The following is an 11746-nucleotide window of genomic DNA, read 5'->3' as shown; positions in this document are numbered from 1 at the left end:
ACTGTCCCGTCACGTTGTGACCATCTTATATATACCAGACTATCCCCAATCTAGTAATCTCCCGAAGGTTCGAGAAAGAAGTGGCGTGATACTAGTCACGTGACCTCGCTGGCGCAACAATATTTAATAGTAAGAAACAATTTCAATGAGCGTTATCCAAGAAAAAGTTCTTTCTTAGCACTCATAGTGAGAGTGTATATTAATATATTTTGATAAATAGAAACAGTTACTAAACTTGGATCACATAGTATCTTACAGTCACAAATCTGATAGATACATTATGACTTAACTGGACTCCTTTGTTTTTAGGAGTTCTCTCTCTTATTTTTCTACACCTAATTTCACATAATAGCAAAAGACGTCTTTTGGAATCTTCATTGGATTGTTCCTCATCAGACGCCATTATCTTACTTTCCGAAGAGATGATATGATCTTTGAAACGTTTTGCGCATGTCTATTTTAGTTTCATGTCAAAGGCTTTATGAAAATACCCAATAATAATTCACTATTTCAAGGATATCAAAGAATGGTCAATAAAATTAATATTTGAAAATTGTTAGTGGAAAAATGGGTATTATGGGTATATCTGTTTATTAAATATAGGATTACAATCAATAACTATGTTTGCAATAATGAATTTCAATCGTTTATCATCCACCAGATACAAAATACTTGACTGGGTAACACGATCATCAACTTTTACTACCTTCATAAAAACATTCCCATATGTGTTTTATTATTTTAAAACAAAAACAACGTCTGTGTCATTGAATCTTTATTTTTTTCGCTCTGAATAAGTATACGATTAATAGCCTATACACTTTATTACATAATTCTGAAACAATAACAAACAACTACTTAAATATATGCAAATAAATTTATTTTAAAACATAAAACTTTAGAAGCACATTTTTGAATCATTGGCTATTTAATTCTGTACAGGATATTATTTATAACGTCATTGGCATAACATGTAATACAGTCAAAAGTAGCGAGTATCAACAAAAACGCTGTCACATAATTAACAGAAAACGGCGAGTTAAAAGGAAATTTCACTCATAATCAGTTATAAGGCAATAACATATTTCATTGATATGAGTTGAAACGCTACATAAAGTTTTATATTCTTAATTTTGTTTAATTTAAAGTTCCAACCTGTGTATATTAAGCAATATCTATAAGTCTTGACGATCTTACCAATATGGTGAACGCTGGTTTCGCAATATCTGAAGCCAAGCATCATCTAGTAATACAGGATATCTATGTATAGATATCCTATTATATGGTGATCTATGGCCACTGCCCAAAAAGCTTTTCATACAATAGCAGAACTCATCGGTTAGGCTGAATAATTAGAGACAAACCATTCTATGAAAAGTGGGTATTGAGAGAAGATCTTATTTGGCAAAGACATGTGGGAGACAAAAGATAGGTCTAAAATGTTTTATATTACACACCTTTGATTTCGAGCCCCAGTGGATAATGTAGGAAATGGACATCTGCAGTTACCTTGTTTTTATAGTGATTTTAAGCATTTGGGTTTTCTAATATTTCGCCCGCTTTCGACGTTGAAACTGTAAAACAAATATATCGTTTTCTTCAACTCTGTAAATATCCTGGATTAATGATTCGACAGTTACATTTAGTATAAAAAAATAATTATAACAGTAATAATTTTAAACATATTTGTTTTACCAAGTAAAACTCCAAACACGTTGTACCAATCTTAGGCTATAAGCTTTACCTTTTTAATTATTGTTATAAGTATGTACTAAAATTTGTATATAATATATATTATTCTTATTGTTTTGCGAAGAAATCAGCTGTTTTTCGAAGGTGCTACCATCTCGTGGCTTACATTTGCGCATTACCTGTGCGCATCCAGTTGCAGACGGCCATGTTAGAGTGCGTGATGAGGTCACTAGGTTGCTTGTGTTGACAAAATACGATAGTTGGAACTGCAACATCCAGCTGGATTTCAATTTCGGCAGCACTGATTTTTGGAAGTGTTTTTCATAGCAAAACGCCAAACTGGATAGGCTACCGGAGTATCTCCGCGACACCATGGACTGGTTTATGGGGTAAGTGCATCCCCATTCTGTTTAAGATTGTATTATATAATAGCTAATACTATACTGTGTGTGAGTTTTGGCACAATATCACTATCACACATTCCCTGTATCATTGATAATGATATTATTAGTGCTACAAAGTATGTATTATTATTACTTTATTGTGACTACTAGTAATAGTCACTTGCAAGTTTTAGGAATTTTAACTTAAATTAAAAAGTTGAAGTACTGTTTTAACTGGTAACTCGGGACTCTGTATAAGCGTAATTAACGTTAACGCTATCTAAGTATCATACAATTTTTTACACAGTACACTACAAGTGCAACTAACAATGACAAAGTTTTAATGTATTTCAATAATATATTAGAAGATTCAACGTAGAAGTATTAGGACTAGGAGTGTATAGGTTCAACAGAAGTTCAACATTGCATATTGCCAATTATTGGTATGTGAATTTTATAAATAAGCTTAAACCCAGAAATATTCCTTTTTATAAATTATAGTATTATGAAATTATCACAGGCTTATTTGACTATTTTTAGTATAAGCCTACTTTAAAATAGAAATCTGTTGTTAGATAATATTAAACTTTAACCACACTAGGTTTAACAGTATTAATTGTGTAGTTTCCTTTCTTAAAGAAAAAATAATCCAGTATTTTTTGGTCAACAACCTGTTTTATTTTCCCCAACACAAAAGAAGTTATTGATCCTGATAGGGTGATAGAGAGTTTTAAAAAGTCATTGTCAAGCTCAACAGGGTCTTCTTTCCCCGCTGATTTTTCCAAGCCCGTTCCCTTGGCTGTGGTTTCGCTAGATAGTAGATAGGGACAGTGGGAATCTCGTTAATCCAATTATACCTAGTTGCTGTAAAATGAAGTTAATTTAGGGACTTACTTTCAGATCATTTGTTTGAGTTAATTGGATATTTTTAAACCTAGCAAAATTATTCATACATAAATTACTACAGCCTGTAGATCTATTTCTCCTGTACTAAGGATTAAGCTCAAATTTAACAATTGGACTATAATTTTTTTTTTCTTTGTTTAGCCAGGATGTTTTCTTGTGTTGTACATTTAAGGTCCAAATCCAAGTAGGAAATTTAGATTTTTTTATCATTCAATTATGGCCTTAGATTATACAAAAATAATGTTTTTGGTAATACTGGTACATTTCTAGGCTGAACAGGACAGGTTATGGTTATCATAATAATATGTGTATATGTATATAATGTATAATTGATGATATTTTGGATTAATAGAATTAGAAATTTTATAAAGAATCAAAATTGCTTGTGTTTTAGGATTTCTTATTTTTCTTTCAGTGAAATAATAATCTTTATTCACTCAAAGAATATTCTACCTAAGGATTGATTATTACTCCTCTATTCATTCATACACTTTTAAACCCTTAGTATTTAAAAGACAAAAAATTGAGTCATAGAATCACTCTTGAAATTCAAGACTTGTATTATTATTTTTTAATAGATTTAGCTGTAAGTAATTAAATAATGGAAATCTTCTTTACGACTGTTTATAAAACCATATAAATCCAACTACTACTAAATATTTGTGATATTGTAATAACACAACTGGAAAGTACAATGTTAATGATTTTTATTATTACTTCTCATTTTTAAAAGTAATTCATCATATTGTTCAAGGTAATAGCTTGTTTTTGTTGGTTATTTTCACATGCAAACAAAGCATTAAACAAAGCATGAAGTACCAAAAACATTACATATATAAACACTAAAAAAGTGCCTCAATGAAAACTTTATTTTGGTTAGTACATCATTCAGTTATGTGGTGCTTTAGTTACATGTGAAGTAGTTAAAAAAATTGAAGATAGATGAGACGTTGATTGTGGCCACAGGTTCTACGGACAAATACTTAGATATGTGATGTATTCATGTACATAAAACACAGATATGGGATGTATTCATATACATTAAACATTTGGGTCATTAATTCATCTCCTAGCAGTTCTAACTTTACCCTTTGAAATTTTTTGTTGTAGTTTAATCTAATAAAGAATATTGAATTAATGTAATCAATTGAAATATTACATTTAATTAAGGTGAATATCATATTTCTAGAAATTAGTAAGTTTTTAAACAAAATAATTATCTCAAAATGTAAACCATTATCAAAGTTTCTGTTGTCTTTTGCTATTATTGGGCTACTAACCTCTGAGGAACAAAAATGTAAAAAGATTTTGTATGAAAGTCAAAACATTAGGATAAGAAACTTCCTGAAGTAAACCTAAACTGATTTTATCAGTGTAAACTTTCAGTGGTGTTAACAACTAAATGCATTAATAGTTTGTTACATATACATTGCTACAAGACACTATTTATCTTATATAACTAACATACCTGTGATCCAATATAACATAGTCAACATTTAAAAGACAAACAGATTAAAAAGTGTTCTGGAAGTGATAATAGGTGATCAACATTTCCATCAATAAACCTTCATTAGAATACATGAAAAAATTATTGATGTGTTTGCAGTTATTTCATGTTGAGTTTGATCAGAAGCTTAGCTAAGGTAAGCAGTAAACATACTTGTTCATATAGTTCAGCTTAAGAAAACACCCTACATATGTCAATACATCAACTTTTTACCTTTAGTGTTTGGTATTATGTTTTTCCAAGAATCCATGAGTGAAAGTATAGGAGACTTGCTAGAAATGTACACTTTGAACTTGACGACTACTAAATACAAGACAACAACCACCAAGTAACCAAGTATTTAAATCAATAATTGTTGTAGTCATCTGTTTTCCATCTGTTTTTTGTTGTTTTTTTATCTTGGCATTTGAAATACATAAATATCTGTATGAACTAAAATAATTTCAGATTTCTCAATATAGATAACAGCTTTTATTTTAAGAACAGCTGAATATATTTACTTTTAATTGGTTTTTATAATATATTCATGTTAAAACTTAATTTGTTTAGAATTTTTATGAAATGTATTAATTTTTGGTTTTAGTAGGAATAAAGCAACTATACATTACATTTAGCCTCAATGTAAGCAAGTTTAAATAGTGGAACTTGTTGATAGATGCATTTCTACATTTAAGGCTGTGTTGAACAAAAACAATAATTGGAAAGAATGAGGGAAGAGTGTCACATCTGTGGGGTAGGGAACATTAAAATATAAAATGATTCATGAAACAAAGTTTTAAATGTGTTCTGTAAATGGGTGGGGGGGATTAAAGTGCTGAGAACAATAAAAAATAAAACCTTGACATCCTGATCATGATATGATTGCCTTTTTTTTTGCTTGAAAAATTAGTCACATTGATATCCTTTTAAATAGGACTGGCTCTAAACACTTTCTATTAGATTTTTTTCTGAGGTGTTTTTCAGCTCAATTTTGTCATTTACAAATATATTTTTAATCATCCATTTGCAAAAACAAACAGGAATCCAAGATGTTAGTGAAAGTGATTATAAACATTGACACAAAAAATAAAACATTCACAAGATACTGTATACCCTTGAGAGAAAAAGCCTCATATAAATAGGTATATGAAGCTTGTCAAATTTTTGTGTCTGAGCAAGTTGTTATGTTGTTTTAGTAATTTTTTGCTCAGAGTTACTCTTGAGACTTAAGGATTTTCCTATTTTTTCTTGAGAAGATGATTATCAATATGATGATGCAACAGAGGTATTAATATTCCATGGCTGAACATAAGTCCTTAGCACATTACTCCTTGAAGGGAGAACAAAGTACATCTTTTCTAAAATTTCTATATCATAATTGCATAGATGTACATTTAATAACATTCTTGGACATTTTTTTTTTTAATCTTTTGCAGGTATTCCAAACTTCTTGTAGAATATGTAGTTCTTCATTTAGCATGATCATGTAAAAATGTGTATAATGAAAGAGTGGATAGTTTCAAGTGATCTTTTGGTTTTAAACTTCTGTTAAATAATATTAGTGTTAAAAACTATTGAAAGTTACTAAAGTGAGGCCAGAAAAATTTTACAATACAAAATTTACTTGTGTATTTCTCTATATTTTTGATATGCAAGAACAGTTTGTTTCTAAATGCTTTCAAAAACTTCCAAACTGAACAAGCATTTTTAAAGTTAAATAATATATTTAAAGTATTATATTTATATACATTGTTAAACTAATTGTTTTCCATCATTGAATTCACAATATCTCTTCACATCAAATGGCAAAAATTGTCTAGCAATTTGATATTGAAATTATAATACTAGCCTTCAGTCAGTATTCTAGTAGTTTATATATCTATACAAATCATTTGATTTGCTGGTGCACTATGATTTCAGTTGTGAAAACACTTTTAGCAGTTTATGCTTGTTGGAAACAGAAATTAACCCATGATGTATTATAGGAGCATAGCATCTTTTTCTTTGAATTTATGAATTCTTGGCAAATGATTCTGGAATCTTGTAATAAATCAGTGACAATTTACCAAAAGGCATTAAGGTAGGCAGTAAACATACAGACTTTTAATTAGTGTCCTCAGAAATACTTATTTTGGCAAACACATTATAAGAGTGTAGGCTGTAACATCATACAGCTTAAAATTCTTCCAATTTCCCAAACTTTTAGTACATACAAAAACTATAGTAACATTTCCATTTAAAAATACAATAGGAGTATATGTTGTAGGAGTTCTCAAAAGTAAAACATTTTGTTGTACCAAGAGGAGTTGCTTTGTAATCTCTACAAGAACTTATCTCCCTTCTATGTTAATTTTTGTGTTTAATAAGTTTGTAATAGAAGATGTGTGAATATTTCACTTACATAAAAATTAAATTGATTTTGCATTGTTGCTTACACCTGTGTTTTGTTTTTACTAAATATTTTAACTAGAAGAGGTTTTTGGTATATAGGTAGAGTTTTAATCAATAAGAGATGTAAGATATTGAAATAACTAGAAAGTGATAGCATACTAAAGAATATGAGAGATGGAGAAAGACCTGAAATTTTAAAAATTGAAATATCAGTGACAGAAGTTATTCGGCCATGTAAGAGAAAATGTGTATATATAGTTGTCATTTATAATATAGAATTGAGTTATCTTGACATGCATACTGGCAACAGACAGAACAAATAGGTTTATGTTTTTATATGATGTAAGATATACCCTTTTGGTAATACCTTATTAGATAAGACACTTGTGCTTGCATATGAAACAACTTATATATATGGGTTTCTTATCAAAATATATTTCTGGTGTACCTGTTCTGATAAGATACACATGTATATTTCTATGCAATAGAGTCCCTTAGTAGTTCCTTATGGAGCAGGATAAGTTGCCTATCTAGGATACCTGTATTAGATTATATGCATTGGTGTATGTAAGGCACACTAATGTATATGTTTTGGACAAAATGTACTGATACTTATTTGTGGTAAAGAACACACACACACACACATATATATATATATATATATATATAGAGAGAGAGAGAGAGAGAGTAGAATAGACTGCCAACCTTGTATACCTTTATTAGATAATATATGCTTGTATATGCAGAGAGCACTAGTATGTCTGGAGTAAGATATATTATGTAGAGCAGCATAGGTTGTTTATTTGACACACCTATGTTGTATAATACATATTAATATATTTTTTTTGAAACAAGATATACTGAGAGTTATGCATGTAGTAGTTTGTGTACTGAGTAACGAGCTTATATACGTATAGGGGTTTGGTTTACGAAACAATCAACACTATGCATTCATGTAGAGGGCGAACGAAACTACAAAGTAACCAGAAATAGCCTCTGTAATCTACAGTATTTTTACTCAACTTATAGGACCTGAAATTAATAAAAATATTTTGACAGTTTTTTCTTAGGACATCGTATTGTTGACAAGACTGAGAGAAAAAAAATGTATATAAAGAAAATAAAGGAATCTTTTCTCAGTGATTAAGATTTTTATTGGTGTGAATTGTGTTTTATTGAAAGGTAAAAATTTGACTTTTTTCACGAAAATCAGTTGTAAAATTGTATTGAATCTGCAATAAAAGAAACAGCAAGTCGTTCAATTCAAGGTCATCCCTTTGTAATACTTTGTGCCTTGTTTTTCAAATCAGACTTGTAATTTAAGTGTGTGACAGCGGCAACTGCATTTTATTAATTATGTCAAAATTGTAACTATAAAAATGTAAAATTGAAAGGTTGAGAATTTTATACATTTTCAGCATGAGCGCGAATGTTCTCAAAAACGTAGATTTGATATTATTTGTAGTATGAGGACTCTTTTCTGCCACATAAAGAATTTAAGTGATTTACATAAAAGTCAAGTGTTTACGTAAAAAAATCAGAAGATAGTGGACCTTTTAGAATATTAATGTGGTGATCCATCCCCCCACCTCTTATCCTGGCTATGCATGCCTCTGCAAACGTAATACACTGAAGGTAGATTATGACCTCAGTTGTCCTAACAACGGATATTAACAGTAAAACATTAGGGCGGCATTAAAAGTTTGGGTTATACATCACAAGCTTTGTTTTTTAATTATTAGCATAACTATCGTGTTCTTTCAAAAATGTGTGACCTTAACTAAAAAAGACCTTATTTTACTTAATGTCCTGTTTTTGTTTTTCACAAACTCATTAAGATCACTTTTAACATGTGCTATATGACACAAACTTACCAAGCTTGTTTTAAAATAAACATAATACAAATCAATCGATGTTTTGTTTAATGAATCGTACAATTCTGCACAATTTATTATAATGATGCAGAGTAGTACGTAGTTGAAGTACAGCTGTTGCTAAATTTATCCTCGTTATTATGCCACGTAACTCTGAGTAAAGCAAAACTTCTATTATAAGCACGTTTCAGCGAAAGTTTTGTACTGATGATTCTTATCTGATAGGAACGAAGAAAGCAACAGCTTGTGTTTTGAACTATACATATACAAGTTTACCTTCATGCTGTCTACGTTTTGTATTATATGAATCATACTTTTTGCCAATAAGTCTTATCACCTTTACCCTATTGCTGTTGTAATTCATTCGTTTTATCAAGTTAGCAGTTAATTAGAAGAGCGAGGTTTATATAAAGTTTTAAGTTCACGTGTTAATATTCTAAGAACTTCGAAAGAGTTTTAACGGTACTAGTATTATTCGTGATTATTTCATTCTAAAGTCCAGTAATCACTCGGGCCAACTAGTGTTGTAACTAAACATGCCAGTAAGTGTATTATTAGGCCTTTGAATACAACATAGAAGACAGTTTTAATTTTGTATGAAATTCTCTGACAAGATCTTATTGTCATTAAAGAATATAGCTTCTAATAAATTAAACCCGTATACAGCGCTGTCCCATCAAATTAAGGTTTCGATTAGAATATTCCTGGCTCAGTACCTTCGGTGTTGTTTGCAGTATTTGTCGAAAATTGTGCTCTTAGCTAACTGATGTAGTGTACGTGTGGACTTTGGTATAGTTCAACATTGGGAAAAGTTAATATGATATATTCTTATTATAAATTAAAAGCTAAAAAACGTTTCATTTGCTCGTTTCAACTGTTGTAAAATATTACGGGAAAACTATGAGATGGTATAGCTTAAATGCTTAAAAATGACAAGGACAGTTATTAGATATCAAAGACGGAAAGTTAGAAGAAATGCTGTTGTTCGATTAAAAAAAACGTCATTTATTTCTTAGAAGAGAGAAAGAATACGTCATACATTCAGTCGGATCGCGCTCAAATAATTTCCTCGCCGTTGGTTCTTGAAACAAACTTTTTAAAATTATTTCACTGACTCTCATTTAAATTTTCCCTGAAATTTATAGTTTTTATTTAATAAAAATATAATTATTCTGTGCCTAGCAAACATAATGGTTTATCAATAGTTTTAACAACGTAGTACGGTGATATAACAGTATATTAACACTCAGTGTATATCACTTTGCTATCTTTACTGCTTCTAATACTGTTGTTGGTCGGATATCACCTTTAGCGGTGCCAGTAGAAACAACTCAAATGATGTTCTCGGTATTATAGTATGACACCTAGCGACAGCAGAAGAAAGAGATCATTTCATGAAGTCTCAAATGCTTAAGGCATACTTTTTTTCGTTCACCAGATTTACATTTTAAGTTGTAGAATAAGCTCTTAAAAATAACTATAGATTGAGAACACACACAAAATCTACCCAAATTTACAGCATATTTGAAGGAATTTTCGACATTATATCTTGTTTCTCAAAATTTTATATTTTAAATCTATGTTAAATACATTATCCGTTCCACAGCATCTGGTCTCTTGAACACGCCCCCAATGGCAAAGCCATATGTCGGCGGACTTGTACCACTAGAAACCGGGTTTCGATACCCATAATGGGCAGAGCACAGATAGCCCATTGTGTAGCTTTGTGCTTAACTACAAACAACCAACACAAACAAACTCTTTAAACATAATCGCATATATACATACTAGGGCGTACAAAAACCCTTGATAATACATCGTAAAAATAAAGGTACACTGAAGACATAAGAAACAAATTAAAATACTCAGGAATACACGAACTCAACTATACAGATGTTCACGTTTCTTAATTTTAGATCAACAAAAACATATCTTTTCAAACTAAATGCTTCTAGACGTTTGTTTCTATCGGTCAGGTTATGTGTACCGTCATCTCAACTTCTGACTTGAAAAGCAGTGTAAGACCATTATCCAGCTGCATTTCTGTACGAAACATTCCTCGTTTAATGGGTTTAAAATGATTTAGACGCACTTGTATATTATCAAAAAATATTATAATATTTATTTTTAATATTAAGTTAATGTGTGGTGTTGCAAATTGCTGTTTGAAATGTTTATAACAAATCATTTGTATTTCTTGATAGGATGTAATAAAAAAGAAATATTTACAGTAGAAGATTGGTATACATATTTAAAATATTTGCATCTGGTCATACTTAATTCATACGATGAGGTAAGCCTGTAAGTAAGTATTTTGAAAAATATACATACACTATCATTAGAACTTAATTAGAATGGGTTCTGAGACCACATCTAAATTCAGATACAAGAGTGAATACTGTAGCCGCGAAAGATGATACTCTGACCCAAAAGGCCATGGTAACGAAACTAGGCATTTCTCGTGGTATGATTACTTAAATAATATATAAGGATTTTAGGATTGAAGATTTAAAAGTTAACTATTGATAAGTCTCTAGCTACGTCTAATGAACATTTGATATCTTGAGAAAGATGGCCGAAGAAACTGGAATCTCAACAAATGTGTTCGAATATATATCTTTCTAGTTTCCAGATATAGCTCCAATTGACTTTTGAGCCTTTGGTCAGCCTAAGTGTGTACTTGGAAGGCAAAGACTTAAGACTTTTACAAGTTACGTAAAGCTGCAAAAGAGGAGTGGGACAGTATTGACATAGCTGTTTTCTGAAAAATCATAATGTTTTGGGAGAATCGGTGCATGTTTATAGTTAAGAACCAATCAGAGAAGCAGATAGAGCACGATACTGTGGAGGATACCGTCTTCAGTACTAGTATGTTGAACTATCATCGTTTCCAAAAGTATAAATAACCTCCCGTGTTTCTGTACAGATATCACATTCTACAATATAATTAGCAATCTGCGGGTTGCGGGTTCGAATCCCAGTCCCACCAAACATGCTCGCCCTTTCAGCCGTGG

General features: G+C 30.6%; 1 protein-coding gene across 1 annotated transcript in view; it reads left to right on the top strand.

Annotated features, from left to right (window-relative positions):
- The first annotated feature begins 1893 nt into the window (after nt 1-1893).
- LOC106458907 (MOB kinase activator 2-like) overlaps nt 1894-11746 on the top strand; it is a 123990-nt gene continuing 114137 nt past the window's right edge. Inside the window, exon 1 of the mRNA XM_013918472.2 lies at nt 1894-2081. Coding sequence (XP_013773926.1) covers nt 2065-2081 — 17 coding nt within the window. The 5' untranslated portion in view covers nt 1894-2064. The remainder of the gene's footprint in view (nt 2082-11746) is intronic.

Source organism: Limulus polyphemus, unplaced genomic scaffold (genome assembly GCF_000517525.1).
Source record: "Limulus polyphemus unplaced genomic scaffold, Limulus_polyphemus-2.1.2 Scaffold532, whole genome shotgun sequence".
Classification (NCBI taxonomy): Eukaryota; Metazoa; Arthropoda; class Merostomata; order Xiphosura; family Limulidae; genus Limulus; species Limulus polyphemus.
Note: the sequence above shows the minus strand (reverse complement) of the source record. Positions and strands in the feature narration are given on the sequence as shown.